At 30.7% G+C, this 19,797-nt stretch overlaps 2 protein-coding genes across 3 annotated transcripts; one reads left to right on the top strand and one right to left on the bottom strand.

Annotated features, from left to right (window-relative positions):
• Positions 1 to 1,637: 1,637 nt before the first annotated feature.
• Positions 1,638 to 5,858, top strand: LOC109812869 (cyclin-dependent kinase inhibitor 4). The gene is made up of 3 exons (XM_020376932.3): positions 1,638 to 2,178; positions 4,030 to 4,221; positions 4,334 to 5,858. Exons 1-3 carry the CDS (start codon positions 1,820 to 1,822, stop codon positions 4,401 to 4,403), a joined length of 621 nt encoding a protein of 206 aa, XP_020232521.1. The 5' UTR covers positions 1,638 to 1,819; the 3' UTR covers positions 4,404 to 5,858.
• Positions 5,859 to 11,633: 5,775 nt separating this feature from the next.
• LOC109812880 (uncharacterized) lies at positions 11,634 to 13,105 on the bottom strand. Of its 2 annotated transcripts, none has more exons than XM_083072649.1 (3): positions 12,946 to 13,105; positions 12,755 to 12,819; positions 11,634 to 12,330 (listed from the first exon to the last, which is right to left on the bottom strand). In XM_083072649.1, exon 3 carries the CDS (start codon positions 12,285 to 12,287, stop codon positions 11,931 to 11,933), a length of 357 nt encoding a protein of 118 aa, XP_082928775.1. In that variant the 5' UTR covers positions 12,288 to 12,330; positions 12,755 to 12,819; positions 12,946 to 13,105; the 3' UTR covers positions 11,634 to 11,930. The 2 variants fall into 2 exon arrangements, with proteins under 2 accessions (XP_082928775.1, XP_082928776.1); XM_083072650.1 differs by having other exon boundaries at positions 12,918 to 13,101.
• Between the last annotated feature and the right edge of the window lie 6,692 nt (positions 13,106 to 19,797).

The raw sequence follows: 19,797 nt of genomic DNA, 5'->3' as shown, positions 1-19,797 counted from the left end.
TTATTTTCTTTCCATAGCCGTATAACCCACACATTAGTCATCACAATAAGATTTATGTATTTTAAGTTGTTTACTTTCGTTTGGAATTATGAGATTGAATTATTGTAGCTTTCTGATGAGACTTTCACTTGTGAGATTGATGTATTTTAAGTTATTGATTATCTTGCATTTTTATTATTATTTCAACAAAATTAATGTTAAATACAAGTTCAAAATTAACACTGAATTTTTATTTTTAATATTTTAATGACATTAAATATAAACTTAAAATTATTTCTAATATAATTTTTTTAATTTCTTAAAAAATTTATAAATATCCAGGGATATCTATGAGTATTTAAGAAATTCATAGGTACCTGCTTAATGGATACCCACATGGATATAGAGTGGGTATGAGGCCAATTTTTATCCCACAAAACGAGGACGAATTTACTATTACCCGCCTCATGGAACCCTATTCCTATTCCTACTATGGTAAATAAAAGCTACCATTATTTATCAACCTCTATCGAAATTGGTAATTGCTATAATATATGCATTAAATTCAGCAATTCTCTTACTTTTATTTAAATAAATACAGAGAAATTCGATCTCTTTAACAAATAATAAACGATTTAGACATATGCATTAAAAAAATATTAAATTTCTTATTTTATTAAATAATGTTTTATAAAAGATATGAAACAAAAACATGCCATCCTATCATATTCTCTCAAAACTGAAAAATGAGATATCATATTCATTTTTTTTTCAACGGAGAGGGGTAAAATTGTAAAAAAAAAACACCCACAACTCAATGAATAAGAAAAAAAAGTAGACATTACATAAAAATTTTTACTAAAATAATTTTTTTTAAAAAACATTTACCAAAAAAGCACCTGTACCACTTTATTTACCCAAATAGAACCTTTTACTGTTCACGTTCAGAATTCGGTTCTCTGGGAACCGAATTCTGAACTTCAATTTTTTTTTTTGCTCAGAATTCGGTTCCGAATTCTGAGTAGTGTTTAATTTTTTTTTTCTTTTCTGTTTGTAGTTCGGGTTGTAGGTTAATGTTGCAACTGGAACGACCCGTTCTCCAAGCAGAACGGGCCGTTCTGCTTGCACGAATAGTCTTTTATTTTTGAAACTGGAACGTCCAAGAAGAACGACCCATTTTGATGTATTCGTCATGTGTATATTTTTTGCATCCGGAACGGCCTGTTCTGAAAGGAGAACGGGCCGTTCTCCTTGTAGAACGGCCCGTTCTCCTTGTAGAACGGCCCGTTCTCCTTTCAAAACAGGCCGTTCCGGATCCAGTTTTATACCATTCTCAGATCCAAAAACGCAAAAAATAAAAATAAAAAAATTTAACAGCTCAGAATTCGGTTCCCCGGGAACTGAATTCTGAACGTAAACAGTAAAAGGTTCTATTTGGGTAAATAAAGTAGTACAAATGATTTTTTGGTAAATTTTTTTAAAAAAATTTTATTTTAGTAAAAAATTCACATTACATATGCTAGAGCAACATTGGAAACATTAGAAACAAGAGGAATAAGTAAATTAAACACTAATTAACACAAAAATAAATTAATAAATAAATATTTTAAATAAATTAAAAATAAAATACATTAGGCCAAAGAGAAAGAGAAAGAGTAGTGCCCCTAACACTAAAACCCCAAAGTAAGTCCCAACCCTAATAATCTTCCCCTACACTCTCAAATTTCCCCCATTTCCCTCCTCTCTTTCTCTCTCTTTCTCTCTCTCTCTCTTCTCGCGCATGCCATCACTCCCTCTTCCCTTTCCCTCTCTTTTCTAATTTCCCCTTCCTTTTTCACTCATGGGCAAGTACATCAAGAAGTCCAAAATCGCCGGCGACGTCGCCGCCGTCATCATGGAGGCGCCGCCGCCGCACTCCTCCCTCGGCGTCCGCACGCGCGCTAAGACGCTCGCCCTCCAGAACTCCCCGCAATTTCCGGACCCCTCCGCCTACCTCCAGCTCCGCAGCCGCCGCCTCCTCAAGCTCCCTCCCCCCGCGCCGGAAAATCCCCGCCGCTCCGCCGCCGAAACCGCCGTCGCCAATTTCGCCCACGCCCTCGCCAAAACGACGACGTCCGAAAAGTTTCCACCTTTCGAAGACGACAACGCTGAGTGCTCCTTCGGCGAAAATTTCTTGGAAGTTGAAGGTCGAGAAGAAAGGTATATGCATATAATTCCCTTTTTCTTTCTCTGGGTTATTCATTTTTTTCCCTTTTTCTTTTCTCGCTCTGTTTCTCTTCTTTTTGTTAATTTTTTTTTAATATTTTCTTAATATGTTATTAGGCTCTTACTTTTGTTTCTTGTTTCTTCTTGCTTCATGCATGTTAGTGTTAATTTTTTGGGGGTAAAATATATTTTTGTCCTAAAAATATTGCAAAATTTGATAAAATTTTAGAGGCCAAAAGATTTTTTATCTTAAAATACGAGGACTACCGAGGTGTTAAAAATTTTATGCGAATTAAAAACTAAAACTTAAAATGTTTGAGGTGCAAAAATTCATATTTTATCCAATTTTTTTGTTGCATGCAAGTATTGCCGTGGTGTGTTTATGTTCTTTTATTTTGTTTTGTATTATTTAATTTTTTTTACCGCTCTTTAGTTTCTGATTTTTATTTATGTGATTGTTTGTGTTTCTAAAATTGTTGAGATTTTAGTGGAGTGAGAGTCATGGAAGTTTGTGGAAGGGGAGTGGGTTTCAGAGTTGTTTTATTATTATTATTATTATTATTATTATTATTATTATTATTATTATTATGATATATATTTTTCTCTCGAAAGGTCACCACCTTCTGCTTCTCATGCCTTTCTATTGTTGTAGTCAATATTAACCGTTGTGCTTGAATCTCGTGAGGTCTTAGTGGCTTAACTTTTGGTTATAATGTGTTTTATCTTTCATGTGATTTGTTTTGATTTTTTACTGTCAAATCTGGGTACTGCTGTTATTAGTACGAAGTGTTGCTCAGATTTGTGACTTGTGTGTGACTCGGGATAGGTCCTGCAACTTGCATTTTTTCAGCATATTTATTTACTGCAACTTGTATTTTTCTGCGGTATTAATGTTTTTATGTTACTCTTTAATTGCGCCACTTCTCACTCCCACAGTTTATTAAATTGTTATCAGAAAATCCTATTTGCTATATTATGATTTTCTCTCTTTACATAATGAATTATGGCTAATAATGTAGCAAGTTGATAAATTTTCAATTTTTTTGCATGTAAATAGAACCAAGTAAATGGAAAATAAGTTTTGTAACATGATTCAGAAACAAGGAAGAACATCTCCAACTCCAAATTGAGTGCATTGATGTACATTAATTGTCTCTGTAGATCCAGTTTTGACAAATTGTGATTTGACAATTTTCATGCAGTTATAAATTTGAGACCATTTGTTATTTCTAGTCTTTCTCCTAACATTTTGATAAATAAAAAAAAACTTAATAATCAGAAATTTTTCTGTCGTGACTCCAAAATGCATTTAACCTTGAATGTCCTTGTTTACTTTTGATCTGCAAGAACCTGCATGACCCTGAAGCTGAAGCTTGGCCCTCCGTAATGGTCAAGTTGAAAAAAATTGGACTTTAGTAAATAGGAGCAGCCATAACTCTTATGACTCGTGTTAGCAATGATGTGTCATTTACATGGGGCCTAGTTGCAGATTGATGTTTTTTTGGGATTCCTATTTGGGTTTGCGGAGTAGTGTGAAAGATTTTGCCGTCTCTTTCTTTGTATTTTTTTAGTGCTCGAGCCCACTGAGTCAGAACTTGTCCCAATAAATGCCAGTTACTTTATTATAGTAGCAAAATTTGTCTCTAGTTTCATACTGAGCTGTATGTAGGAGATTGTGGGAGGAAAAATGATCTGTTTTTTTCTCTCACTTATTTTGCTGTCAGCGGTTAGCATGCAGCTTCTGGTGTAGAAACTTTTGATACCAAGTCAGCATTTGTATTTGTTTAACTACTATATTTTATTTCCATAAGCAATTTTTATTAAAATTTTATTATGATTTAACAGAAGCACCAGGGAAAGCACCCCTTGTAGTTTAATAAGGGATTCAAATGCCATTCATACCCCTGGTTCAACAACAAGGCAAAGGACACGCCAAATAATCCATGAACGCGTACAAAGAAATATTCCATCGGCTTATGAGATGGAGGAGTTCTTTGCTTATGCAGAGAAGCAGCAACAAACAATATTTATGGACAAGTTTGTACTATTTTATCCCGTCATCACAAGTCCTTTTCTCTTTTATTTTGATTTCTTATTTATTAATTTGATCATGTAATGTGTCTATGTTTAAATTGTCTGTATTTTGCAGGTACAACTTCGACATTGTCAATGAAGTACCTCTGCCTGGACGGTACGAATGGGTCCCAGTACTCCACTAAGATAAGCTTCAGTGTCATATGGTGATATGGATTTCAAGTAGAGTTATTAAACTTGTATTTTAACATCTAGCAGCTTTCACTAACCTTTTAGATTGCATGAGGCTCTTCGTTTAAAGGGAAAGGATCTGTTTAGAATTTTCTGATATCTGAGTAGTGTAGGGTTTTAGTGTCTTTCTGATTTGTAGGGTGTAGAGGGGGTATATGGTATATCTAGTTTCTAGGTCATCTTTATTGTAATTTCATTATCTTCTGTCTATAATTCAGTGGGGATTAGACATGATGTTAATGTAGAGAGTACTCATTCATATCATCTTGGTCCTCAACCTGGAAATTTGCCATATTGAAGTTTTAACCTTGGGGACCATCTTCTTGCTCTATGCCCCACAACTCCACAAGGAATGCCTCTAATGTCAGTGAGGGTTTCAAACTCAACTTACATGACAAACGGTCAATACTGACAACTCAGGAGCACAAAATAAAATAAATGAATAGAAACATTTACATTGAATTTAAATAATAGATGGCGTTACCAAAAATGGTTAAGATTATTTCATCATACGGGTAAACCTTTTTTCTGTACTTAATTAAATGAAATAATATTAACTTTAATAAGGAGTTATGTTAGAGCACCTCCAGCGGAGGGTGCTTGTGCTGTTTCTTAAAATTAAGCAACAGAGCTTATAAGCATTTGCCATTGGAGTGATCCTACGTGGCAAGAAAAAGTTGAAAATTTTTAGAACCGTTCCTTCCTGAAGCTCCGGTGCTTAGGATTGTGAAATGCCAAATGGAGGGTTCTTATTGGTTCATCTGTCCAAGCTGGCCGCTTCAACATCTCCATGCCCAAAGCCACGAACCGTCGCACATAAGACCTCCCCGTGAGCTAGCAACACCGCCGGAGATTCACTCGCACCAGCACCAGCCACTGCGGAGCTCCTCTGGTCGTCGTCCCCGTGGCCACCGTCGCCGGACCAGCACCGTCACACTAGCACCTGGCCACTACAAAGTCGCACCAAAGTTGTCGTCCCCGCACCAGTTCCGTCGCACCAGCACCAGCCACTGCGGAGCTCCTCTGGTCGTCGTCCCCGTGGCCACCGTCGCCGGACCAGCACCGTCACACTAGCACCTGGCCACCGTTGTCGCACCAAAGTTGTCGTCCCCGCACCAGTTCTGTCGCACCAGCACCAGCCACTGCGGAGCTCCTCTGGTCGTCGTCCCCGTGGCCACCGTCGCCGGACCAGCACCGTCACACTAGCACCTGGCCACCGTCGTCGCACCAAAGTTGTCGTCTCCGCACCAGTTCCGTCGCACCAGGACCAGCCCTCCTCTCGCCGTTGTCCCCGCACCAGTGTCGTCGTCCCTGTGGCTTATAATAATTTCTCTTTATTATGTAATTTTTTTTATTATTGTAATTTTTTGTATTTCTTTTTATCAATAAATTTATTTTTATTATTATAATTTTTAATTTGTTAATTATTCATATTTATATATTATTCATAATAATTAATTTTATAAAAGTTTATCATAGTGTAGTGTGAAGTGTCAAAAAAGTGTAGTATGAGTTGTAAAAAGTAAGAGTGCTTATAAGCAATTCCCATTGGAGCAAAAATTGTAAAAATGTAGTATGAGTTGCTTATGAGTAACGTGACACAATGGGACCCATTTAAAGTGGTTGGGAGTTGCTTATAAGCAACTCCCATTGTAGATGCTCTTATAGGTAGAATGCTTGTTTAGGTCATTTTTTCGGATAAATTTAATTCGAATGGCTAAGCATTTTTTTTTTCATTGAGCGTTTCGAATTTATTGAATAATTGTTGTGCTAAAATTAGTAGGGGATAAGAAGAGTATAACCATGAAAGCATAAAAATCGTATATAAAACCCTAACGTTTAGAGGCTTCGCTATTGTTACTAGTACTAAAGCTCTGTAAGGGAATAAAAGGCGTGCAAAGTATTGAGTATGATTTTTTAAGAACATATGTCAGAAAAAAAACATACACACACACACACAAAGAGCTAATCTGTTGAGTTGAACTTTGTCATATCATATAAAAGTGTATATATTTTCCCGAGGAAGTACTGGTTATTTCTGGTAATCAACATTGAGTTAATGGTCGAAAACACATGCTTATGATTCAGTCGCATTCTTGATAGATTATTTATTTAAATTTCATATCATATCATCTCAAAACGGAGAAGTAAAAAAAATTAGATTCACACCTGATGTTGCAATCTAAGTTTGAAGATTACAAACATCATTTTCAAGGGTACGGCTGGGGATAAGATCTTGGAGTAATTTCATTACTCCACTCAATAATTAAAAATTTATATTAAATTTTAACAATTAAATTATTAAATTTAAAATTTTTAACAAATAGATCAAATTTATAAAATTTGGTTAAGTTTAAAAATTACATGATTCTTTATCATATATATATATATATTATATTTGATATGCGTATAATATGCTTTAAAAGATATATATTAATTTGAATTTATATAATAAAATATTAAATAATTTTTAAAAATTAGTACATTTGATTTATATAATAATTTTTTCATTTAATAGTTGAATTTTTAAATTTTAATATAAATTATGAGTTATTTAATAAAATAAATTTATTAAAACTTATTCTTAAATTACGTGAATCCCTTCTTATATATAGAAAACATATGCTATGAAAATTATAAATAAAGTTATTACATATTGCCACCATCATAATTATATTTATCATTATTAATATTATCATTGATATTGTCATTGTAATTGCTGCTACCACTACCACTAAGTGGTAGTGGTGACGATGGTAATAGTGATAGTGATGATGATGTAGTGGTAATGGTAGTGACAAAAATTATATTGGTGATGATAACGAGAACTACAATAGAGACAATTATGATAGTGTTAATACGTAATAATTTTATTTGTAATTTTTTAATTTAAGTTGTTTATTTTAAATTTAAGAATTGAGATTAAGTATTCTTATTTTCACATAAAATGACATTTTTATAGTACACACTTCTTATATATAAGGAGAGATTCACTTATTTTAATAATAAATTTTGGTAAACTTACTTCATTGAACAACTCTTGATTTATATTAAATTTTAACGATCTAATCGGTAAGTTAAAATTTTTTATTATATAGATTAAGTACAAAAATTTTATTTTATTTTTTAAATCAAACCATTTATTTTAATTTAATGGTCAAAATTAAATATTTTTGTGCTCACATAAAAATGACTATCAAAATATATGTTTACTATCTATCTATTTATATATATATATATATATATATATATATATATATATATATATAATTTTTTAATACAATCAAGTTATATAATGTTTATTATAAAATTAAAGATTAATGCATTAAATTTAATCTATCATTTCATTTTTAGTTTAAAAATTAGGAAGCATCATGAATGAAAAATTTGTTCTCTCTTCACTCATCTATCTCTAATTCACACTCTAACCATGTAACATTGCTTGTTGTTTCGCTCAAGAATTTAATTAAAATATATTTTTATATTATTCAATCGCATATCATTCTATTGTTGGGAATGTCTTGATATCTTTAATTTTTAAAAAAAATATTTTTATGTAAAATATATTATTTATGTTTCAAATATTTAAATTTAATTTATTTTGAATGTTTAATATTTATTTCCTAGTTCTTAGAATATATGTTATTAATATCTTAATTTTTATAATACAATTTCTCTCTCTCTCTCTCTATATATATATATATAGCTAATAAATAAAATTATATTTTACTCCTCTTGAAAAATACATATCTTCACATAATACAAAACAATCTACATTATATACGATATATTTTTTTAAAAAAAAAATGTTGTATGGAAATCTTTACAATGCATGAAAATTTATATTTTTTTGGGCCAATTATAAATGGATTTAAGAAAAACTTGTTACGAAAAGAGGTTAGTTATTGTTCAGTGACTTTGACGAAGTAGGAAAATTGTTGCATTCAACAAAATAATTCATTTCTACTGAGAGATGAAAATTAACCAAATCATTAAAAAAAAAAACAGAAACCCCTCCAAAATATCTCCAAACTCACTATGCTATACCACCTCTATCAACGAAAAGCAGAAAACAAAAAAGAAGTTGGACACATTCTAAAGCCTTTTTCCCTTGATCTTGTTGAGTTTTGACTATGATGTCATAGTAAACATTGCTGTGCTACTTATCGGATAATCACGTTATAAATTCTTTGTAGTTTTGTTACGAGGACAAAAATTTCTGTCACATATGGGTTATATCAATTACGTTAAAATATTTATGATAAAAACCAGAAAATCAAAACTCAAAAGAAAACAAAGGATAGTAGAAATGAATCTCGCATATACGTTTTATTTTCAGAATACCTTAGGATCTGTCAATTCAATTGGGATATTTGTCACGTGGTTTTGTACGAGAGAGACATCGTTCTCCAACACCAAACAAATATATTAACACGCAATCGTTGTCACTCACGCTGTGACTTGGTGAATTCTCACTCTGCCCCATTAACAACGTTTTTGTGATATTTACCTTCCACAATTTACATGTAATAATAAATTGTGGTATGATAATATATTAAACATTCTTTCATTTTAAATGCATTTTTAGAGTTAATCACTTATACACCGATAAAGTAAAATTTTTTTACACTGACAACCAATTATATCTTTTAATTGTGCCATGTCACTATAAACACATTTACTTTTAACAATAACATAACATAATTAAAAAATATAATTGGTTACCAGTGTAAAAAAATTTTACATTGACAGTGTATAGGTGATTAACTCACATTTTTATCCATTCTGTCCTTATCTATCCAACTCTTTCAATGTTTTCTCTAACTTAAAAAAATTTGTCTCACATTTGATGAGCATTGCTATAATTTGGTGTATGCTAAAAACGAGAAAAGGGATTATATGAAATAAAATTCAAAGTCTTCAAAATGAAACTGGTCAAAATTTGAAAATTTTTACATTGTTTATATTTTACCTTCAACGTTCACTCCTCAAAATGTTATTTTAATTTCATGTTTCTCTCATGCCAAATATTTTTTTTGGGGGGGGGGGGGGGGGGGGGTCCAAGGGGAGACTCTCCTTCCTAGCCTATCCTTACAAATTGTATGTTTATCTGTCTAGCCAACTTAATTTATGTTACTAGCTCCAAACTGCAGAATAAGTTGAAGCTTCTAGATCCTAGAAGCCATTGGCTTCCTTTCGCCATGCTAAACACAATAATGACTTGGATTTAATTGCCCTTTTCGTTAAGCAAACCAATAGCTTTGTTATCTTAAATCAATACCTCTATGAATCAACTTAATAAGGACCTGTTTGTTTCCCTATTTATGTTGTATCAAATCAAAGAGAAATTTTGTTGTTCAATTTTGGGGGTTATCAAGCAAGCAGGAACTAAACTGCGGATTATTTCAACTTATCACCCAAAAACAAATGGTCAAACTGAGTGACAAATCAAACTATTGAAACAATCTTAAGGTGCTTTGTCAATGCTCACCCACAAATGAGTTAAGTGTGTTCCTTGGGCTGAATTCTACTTCAACACTACCATAAGGCTTCAATGCAAATGTCACTCTTCAAGGCTTTGTATGGGAGAGACCTCCAGTGATAATAACCAAGGTGACACTGTTATTGAGCAGTAATAAGTTATTGGTTCTTAAGGGATGATAGTTAGTATGAATTAAAGATTAACATAAGTCAGGCTCAACAGAAAATTGGAAAACCTGGCTAATTAACTTAGGAGGGAGGTTGAATTTCAACCTAAAGAATTGGTGTATTTGAAGCTTCAGCCTTACTAGATGCTCTCACTGACTATGAAGGTCAGTGAAAGGTTCCTTCACCATTTTATGGCCCTTTTGCAGTTGAAAGTAGGGTGGAACAAGTGGCTTATAAATTGGTTTTACCTTCATTTTCTCACACTCAATCCTATTTTCCACTGTCTCAACTTAAGAGAGCCATTAGTGCAACCATTCAATGTTAACAGGTGTATGCTGGCTAGGAAGCTTTTCAAATGAAGCCATAGAGAAATTGATTACCCCTTAGAAAACCAGAAATCATGTCAATTGTGCTATAAAACGTGGGAAAGCTATAATTACTAGCTTCCAAGTAAACATGAAAAATCACATCTATGACAGGGAACCAAACAAGCTCTAAAGGGGACAATCTCCCAGCTCATGATAACTCTCGGGAACATTTTGACACTATTCTTCAACAATTTTTTCACTTTCACCTTGAGAGCAATGTGGCATGTGCTAGGTGAGTTTTCCATTGATAGGCCTGTGACACGTGTATACTGAAAATAAGAATAGGCTGAAGTGTGATGATGGGCTACATAACAAGAGAGAAGAATATCGGAAAATGACTACAGCAAAGAATGTGTCAAGGGCGAAAGAGAGATAAGGTTATAGCCGAAGAGATGTTTGTTACATGTAGGGAAAGAGGAGTAGGAAATTAATGGCGTGTTTGGTTCAACATCCACCATCCACGATTTTGCAAGATTCACATAAAAAAATATCTCAGAAGCAACTATTAGTTGCTTTGAGTGACGTGCATCCGAGCTACACACTACCACAATCCAAACATGTTGTAAGGACATGGGACAGGGTTGGATTTGTTCTTTGCAGAATCGCCATTGTTATTTTCCGGTCATTGTTTATGTTTTTTCTGTGCTAAGATGGTTTCCTCTGGAGAGAGGAGCCAAGTCTCCCCATCCTTCAGATCATATATCGAAGAACTTATCAGAGTATATTACTTGGGAGTTACAAGGTGTGAAGGAGAGGGGCTCCGGGAAAATTATTACTTTTTATATAGTAGTACAAAAATAAATATATAAATCTGAGGGTCACCCTCTGCTACTTACAATTACATTCAAGTTCAAAATAAGCTAGCAGTAAATTTCTGAAGCTGCATTATTCAGCCAAAAGGTTAAAAATAAGCCACACAAATTAACAGAGATGATTAGTATTTTTGTTACAATCATTATGCGATTTAGGACCCCTGAGACCTATTGTAAGACACATTAAAACACTGGTAGTAAAGTTACATCGATAATATAAGTAATTTATTATTAGGTAAGTTTATACAATTATGTGAAAACTCAGCAAAACAGAAGATACAACAAAATTTTCAACTGATAATGCATGAATCTGAAATGTAGCTCAAATGTATAGAACATAAGCAATATACGAAAATTAACAAAAAAAAAATGCATTGGTCCATCTCTAATCAATATGGAAACTGAAGATCTGTAACAGTAACCAATCAAATAATATCGTCACAACTTTTGGAAGATAAATATCAGATATAATTTTTAACAATTTCTACAAAGTTCAACATATTTTTGAGGAATTCCAAAATGAATCAGTTGATTTGTGGATAAAAATAAATAAATTATATAACGCCCGAGGCGACAACAATGGTAAGAGAAGTGATATTGATAGAAGTAAACTAAACAAACTGGCCAAGAGAAGGATTATTCTTACAGTAACCTACTTGGAAGGCTTATCAGAATATGTAGAACCCTTTTCAACCACTTTGGTAGAACTAGAAGATTCTTCAGCTTCTACAAGCTTACGTAGTCTTTCTTGAAGAGATCTTACTCTGTCTTCGGTCTTGCGAAGCTTTCTCCATCTATAGGCAGTCCAGAGACCAAACCCACCATATACAACAATATATGAAGCCCAAACATAAGGGTATGTTTCTGCATGCTCTTTGACTTCTAGATATTTTTTTTCTAATGAATCTTTCCATCTAATAGCAGTGCTGGCTGCTTGATCTTCCTCTCTTTTCTGGATGGATGATGCAGAACTTGTTCCTTGCTGGTTTTGTTTTGACTGATTTTCCATGTCCTCAGGTTGTATATTTCCAGATATTGATTATTTAAAGAAACTGCACACACATTAATATTTTTTAATATCACATATTTGATAAGTCAGAAGACAAGCATTCATAGCCTCGTACAATAGCATCACAGCAGGAGTATACTGGCAGAAGGAGAAAAAATTTCGTTCATTTCTTACTAAATAAGAGTCAACTTCTACGAGAACATCTAAACCATGTACAAAGGAACATCCAATGTATACTAAATTTAATTCAGCATCAATTTATTCTAAACTTCAAGATATCCTGAACTTCAATTTATTCATTCATGAAAAATTGGTGGATGCAAGTAAATGTTGAGTAGTGTAACTTCATAAACCCTAAACCACCTTACTAATGTGATAGCTGGTCTTCAACCATTAAGCATCAAGCAAATTAGATTATATGCATTAAAAAAAGAAAACAACAAATATAGTCAAAATTGAAATCCTACCTAGGACTGGGATTGGGGTGGAAGATCATCAACCATAGGATTATAACACAGATTGTAAGATCTCCCTGAAAATGCAAAATTATACTTATATACATATTTATAAAATAAATAAATAAATAACAGAAAACAAAAAGAAGTAGTAAATTGAAATTGAAAAAATTACCAAAAAAATTGAAATTGAAAATGCATACCCATAAGTTGACATATAAGTAATAATAAGAACTCTGAAAATCCTAAAACACAGAAGAGAGAGATAAAAACAAGAGAATCACGGAAGGTGCAGTCGGAGGAGGCTGCGCGCACGAATGAGTAGTGGGTATGCACAACCTACTTCCAATGACAGTGTATTGTTTATTATTATTATTTTTTAATTAAACTTTTAAGAAGTGTTTGTTTATTTTAATTTGAAAATTGCTCCATTGGTGTCTCGTATTCTTTGAAAATGTTACATTTATACCTACTTTTTTTTAAATTATAAAAAAATTTCTTTTGTAAATTTGACTCTATAAATTTCATTATTTTTTAATAATTATTTACTATTATATATTATTTACTATTATATTTTTTTTATTTTTTTATTTTTAAAAATTAATTCACAAAAATACGAATGTCTTTTTTGGTACGCTAGTAACATATAATAAAAAAAATTGTTTTAATTTTTTGAGTACAAATATTTAATTAATAAATAATGAATATAATATTCAAATTTTTATTTATAAAAACTTTTAGCAACAGAATAATTATTGTAATTTTAGCTTTATTCTAATATCAAATTAAAAATATTTGATTGGTATGATAATTAATTATTTTAATATCTCTATCATAAGATTTATTATATAACATGGTATATAAAATTTAATATAATTTTTAAATGTAATTTCTAAATTGATATTAATATATAGTAAAATTTAATAGACATTATTTATTATAAATTTTAATATATAATCAATTTTTATATATTAAATATTAACTTTTCTCTTGTGCAAAAATATTTTTTGAAGGATTTTTCTTTAAAGAGAGATTTTTTTATAGAAATTTTTAATTTTTTTTATCAAATGTAATTTTTATTTATCATAATTATTTATAAATTAAATTTAAATATTTTTAAAATAAATTATCAATAACTAAAAAAAATATTTTGCTACAAGAATATATTTTATATGTTTAGTGTTTAAGATTTAGAGTTCTATACAAATTTTAAATATGATTTATATATTTAAATATAATGTTTATTAGTATATATAAATTATTATAAATTTAATAATTATATATAACAAATATTTAATTTATAATTACACAAACTAAAATATTAGCAATTTTGATGACAGAATATTTATATAAATTTTAATATTATTCTATTATAACAATTTTTTTAATAGAATTCACGTGTCTTATGTTATTAGAGTTATATTTGTTAGCTATTGATTATAAATGTGTTTTAATAATTATATATACTTGTTTTATTATTGATATGAATCTATACTATTTGATGATTAAAAAATGTAGTTTTTCTATTCACTATTTGAATTTCATTCAACTAAGCATAACTCATTTAAAACAATCAGAAAAGTAGAGGTTTGATGTTATACCTATCCTATAGTCATTGCTGATAGAAGTGCACAAATGCATATCGAAGAAACATAAACCGATACAACGGAACAAATTGATCATTTACATAATAGAAATAGAGGTGTGAAATAGGTCTGAGTTAGTTTGAGTTAATCTGATTTATATGAATTAAATGTTATTTTATATTAGATTGATTTGATTTTTTTTTAAGGTTGTCATTTTTTAATTTAACCTGACATATGTTAAGTTATTAGGTTAAATTAGTCTAATTTAAAAAGAAATATATTTAAAAATTAACTTTTTTATAATAAAAATAAATTATAACATGATTAATTGATTATATATTGTCATGAAACATTAGATAATTTTATATGTATATAATATCTCATAATCATTACATTTGTATTTATCTACCAATCATTACATTAGATAACTAAATTAATCTTTTTATAATAATTCAATAAATAAAAGGTATTATATTTATTTTTCTTAGTCTTTTCAGTATGTGGGTCGTGGTCATTGATAACTCTACTCTTACTTCTATTATTAATAGTAGTAATTGAAGGACTAATAACAGCAATATGCTCTTTCTTTGTGTTAGATAGAGTTTTCATAATATCAAAATTATCCTTTATAACAACTCATTTTTTTATTTAATTAATAATTTTGGTATTTTTATTTTCATTAATGGGAGTTGTATAATATTTATTTTAATTATTTGATATCTTTTGGGATATAATATAATGTGTTCTATTAAAGGTTTAATTAAATATTTTATTTAATTAATTAAGATGAAAGGGAATTAGTAACTGATGTTAAGTGGTTTAACTAAAGGAGGGTTAAGAAAATGTTAAGTTTTAAAAGAGTAGTTTTTCTTTTTACGTTAAGAGGTCAGAGATCAGGAGTAAGAAGGGAATCACTCCTGAGTCGATCATCCATTTTTTTTTGCTCAACAAGATAAGAGAGAAGTGAGAAGTCTCACTCTTGGTGTGAGTTTGTATATTGAATAGTGGGATTAACCCCCAATTTCGTTTTTGTTGCTTATTTGTGTATAAGGGATTTTTCCCAATGTGTATGTTTTGTCTCTTTTACTTCTTATATATTTCCTAATAACATGAATTGTTTGAATGTATTGTTAGTTTCATGTTTTGACTTCTAATAGTACGATATAAGGTCCTTGTGGGAAACCCTAAGAGAACATATTGTGATAGGTGTGTGAAAGTATTAATTGATATGTATTAATTGAGTGATTTGCAATGTTAACTACATGTTATAGAACATTTTTATTGATTGTATGTGTTTATGCATGTAATTGGATGTAGGTAACTTATAGTCAGGGAGGAAGATCGCATTATCGCTTAGTGAGATGTGTTTGATCGCTCAACAAGAGGCTCTATGGAGCTCAGTTCACTCAGTGAGTAGAAGATGACCGAATTTGCTTTTATAGTCTTCATGAGCGTTGTAGCCCTATATGTTAGCTTTCAAATATCTTTGAAATCACTTAAAAAGAAGGTCTAAAACTCAATTTATGATCAAATTAGTAAGCGGAGGTTAGGCTGTCAAATTTAGATTGAAATGTTGTAGTTTTGTATTTGTTAAGAATAGTAGATAGAAGAATTAGATTTTGAGGTTAACATAAGTTGTAGATAATTGTCTTAATTAGTTTTCTAGGAAAATTAAGATCAACTTAATTTTGTGCGTGTGTGTTGTGTATGTGTGTGTGTATATATATATATATATAGAGAGAGAGAGAGAGGAGGATTATAATAATACCGGTGTAATTTTTACTAAGTATTACTCTACTTAATGACTTTATATTAAATGTGAATTTTGTAAATCCAACCGTTAGATTGAAAGTTCTTTACTTTTAGATCATATATACAAAATTTTATATTAATCCAAGATGATTTGATATACTTCATTCTTATAAAACAAAATTGACATAATATATACATATCAAAATATATTAAAATATGAACACTTTGATTACCTTCAAGTTGTTGTTAAATTTTAACAAAATTTAATATAAACATATAAAGTGATATGAACATTTCATCTAACGGTTAAATTTACAAAATACACATTTAATATAAAGTTATTGAGCGGTATAATATGTAGTAAAAATTACATCAATGTTATTATAACCCTCTTTTCTCTCTTTCTCTATCTTCTTTATATATATATATATGACGCGGGTTTTGGGCACTGCGTAATAGGAGCCTAGGTTTGATCAATAATTCTAATTATTTTTTAATTTTGAGAATATTATAAATCATAACCTAATGGAATATATTTTAACAATTACCTTAAATGAGTATTTTACTGATTAAATATTTATCATATATAACCAACACAAAGTAATTTTTATGTATTTTGTTTAAAAATAATATAAAATATAAAATAAAAATGATTGAGGATTTAAAATGTAAATCAAGTAAATAGAATTGGAGATTAAAAATAATTACAAAATAAGAGAGTGATTATTATTGATAGGGTGGTTAATTATTTTTATGCATATGTGTTTTTTCAATTTTACTCTTAAGAGAAATGATGGTGGAAAAAATAATATATATTAAAAGAATATAAATGTCTAAATATTAAGAAAATCAAAGAAGAACATCTCCTTTATATATAACTAGTAGGAAAAAGACACACTCTATGCCTCTTAAGTTTTAAAAATTATAAATAAAAAAGAGATAAGTTAAATGAGTAGTCATTAGTCGTTACTTAAAAAATATGAGGAGTTGTTTTATTTATTTTATTTTTAATGAATGAGGAGTATAATGATTCATTAAAAATAGAGAACAAAAATGATTATTTACTATGTATTCCGTTTATAATAGTTAATAGATATAGATTAAAATTTATGTAAATAATAAATATATAAATTATATATAAAAAGTTTATAAATAGATATTTTAAACATGTAAAAATTATTTTTAATTTAAAATAAATAGTTTATATTATTGAACATAATTATTATTAATTATCAATAATTAATCTAAATATTAAAATGTAATTCATAAATATATATAATAAATAATAAAGTTAAATATGTTTTTAGTGTGTCAAATTTTGGATATATATGTTTATTTGGTTACTCAAATTTAGAATTTATGTTTTTAACCCTTATAATCTATAAAAACATTATTTTAGTACCTCAAATTTAAAATTTAGATTTTGGTTGATGTGACACCCTTCTACCCCATAATAGATAAGTAAGAACAATAAGAATAATTCAATAAATATAACATCAATAAGGGTCCACATATTTTAATAAAAACTCATAGGTTCACAAGTCTTGAAATAAATAGAAATAATAATAATAATAATAATAAAGTTTTACTCTTAAAAGAAAATTATCAAGGTCTCTAAAGAAAAATGAAAGGGATCCAGAATTTACAAATATAAGGTGAATATAAAACTCCTAAAAATAAGTCTCCTCAAACGACAAATAACAATTCATAACTAAAGCATCCTAAATTCATGCCCCCAATGTCACATCCTATCAGAGCAGAACCCTTTCCCTTTAGAACTCAACACTATGAGTGCCTTCATCTTCACCTAAAAGAAAACCACATAAAAACAGGACGGTGAGAGATAGATAACATCATATATGAACATAGAGCTACCCAATTCCCACCCCACACCGTGCACCAAAATATCATCATTAACTATAAACAACAAATACATCTCATATAATTACCAAACATCATTTTTTTTCAATCATACAAGCTTTCATACACATGCTCACTATATGCTCATACACATCTCCTCTCCTAAGAGTCTCAACTTGGCACTCCGCACAATGGGCGTACCTCGTCAATTCCCTTAGTTGTTGCCAATGCGGGCATACCGTTCTCACACCCTCCCAGGGCCGGTATGTTGCACGGTTAAACACCCAGCGGCCCGTGCAAAGGCAATCCACCCACCGTTAAACCCTCTGTGGCTAGTGAGCTGCGCAGTTAAACACCCAACGGCCCACGCATGGAATGCCTCCCGTCATGGTCCCCCCTGTCTCAACCCCTCTCTGGGCCCAGGGTCCAATGCAATATAGCCACGTCTGGCTTCTCAAGCGCCACATGCAACTCATAAGTCTCATGCAACTCATGCATCCCACGTAACTCATAATTAATGCATCTCCATTATATAACATCATCACATGTCAATAACAATCCATGCAATATCATCCTCACATGCTAGGTACCTATCATTAAGTTATCAACATCATAGATCACAAATTTCACATAATTCTTCACACACATCACAATATCTATGACATTCAGTTAATAATTTAACCATAACTCGAGATATACATATCCTTTCTAAGTGATCCCAACTCCATTAGAATCCTAACATAAATATCTACAACTTTCATGAAGAACACAAATCCTAATAAAGTCGTTTAGGTTACCATTCAGGGCTCACAAAGATTGATGTTGTGGTTCGCACACAGATTAGAAGGCTCAAATTGCAACTCACATAACTTGATCAAATATTAATATTTTTACACGATTCTTGTGTCTAAATGGTAGCCCCAGATGTCTAGTTTCTAACAAAACAAACGGCACTCGATTTGGATAACTACACAGAAAGATATCGCAAAATTACAAACGTATGTCGGGGTCCCGACGCCCGACGCCCAAAACTGGCGCTGAGCGCCCAAATCTCTGCCCAGACTCCCCTCTGTGAAATTAAACCTGCATTTTACGAGTTTCAACAAGGTTTTTACCAATTTTCACTACTTCTACACCCCGTTGGTTCAGTTTAACTCCATTTATATTCTTCATACGTTCCAAATCAATCCATACACATCTCAAGCCTCAAAAATTGGTTTCCATTGGTTTTACAAAAAAAAATCTAAACTCTTCTTAACACATAAAATTCAAGTCATCAAATTTAAGGATAAAGAATTAACAAGAAAGCCCCAATGGAATTCAAAGACAATTCAAGAAATAAGTTCTTCCAAATGAATTAAGAATTTAGAACATCGATTGCACAGATAATCATTCAGAATTTTAAATAGAGTTCCTAGAGGGACTTAGGGATTGCCCTCACTACCCGAACACCCCTATATTCACATATGAAGAAACTCATCTCCCCCGTACCTGGATGAGCAGAAGATGAATGGTCTTGGTGTGATCTAAGATCGTTCCTGAGTACTCTTCCTTAGAGCTCTTTGTTTCTCCTCTTTTTTTTTCCTAACCCTTCAGAACGCAAATGAGGCAGATAGGGTTAACACCACCTGACTCCTTTCTTAAAATTAATCCATTGGACTGGGTCAACCCAACCCATTTTCCTTCTCTTCTAACCCACTTCTAATTTTCCTCAAAATAATTAAATAAAATAAATACATGTATATTATAAAATATTTTTTCTCTATAATAATAATATATTTCTGACCCTAAATATAATAATATAATTTCAATAACAAAATATCATATAAAATCAACCTTCTCTTAAAACATATAAAT

This window comes from Cajanus cajan, chromosome 4 (assembly GCF_000230855.2).
Source record: "Cajanus cajan strain Asha chromosome 4, NIPB_CcT2T_4, whole genome shotgun sequence".
NCBI classification, from domain to species: Eukaryota; Viridiplantae; Streptophyta; class Magnoliopsida; order Fabales; family Fabaceae; genus Cajanus; species Cajanus cajan.
Note: the sequence above shows the minus strand (reverse complement) of the source record. Positions and strands in the feature narration are given on the sequence as shown.

What these genes read in the sequence shown, in the direction of transcription:
- LOC109812869 (XM_020376932.3), top strand. Translation starts at nt 1,820, where the DNA reads ATGGGCAAGTACATCAAGAAGTCCAAAATCGCCGGCGACGTCGCCGCC. An exon ending in GTTGAAGGTCGAGAAGAAAG is followed by an intron (nt 2,179 to 4,029) that starts GTATATGCATAT and finishes ATGATTTAACAG; the next exon opens with AAGCACCAGGGAAAGCACCC. An exon ending in CAAACAATATTTATGGACAA is followed by an intron (nt 4,222 to 4,333) that starts GTTTGTACTATT and finishes TGTATTTTGCAG; the next exon opens with GTACAACTTCGACATTGTCA.
- LOC109812880 (XM_083072649.1), bottom strand. Translation starts at nt 12,287, where the DNA reads ATGGAAAATCAGTCAAAACAAAACCAGCAAGGAACAAGTTCTGCATCA.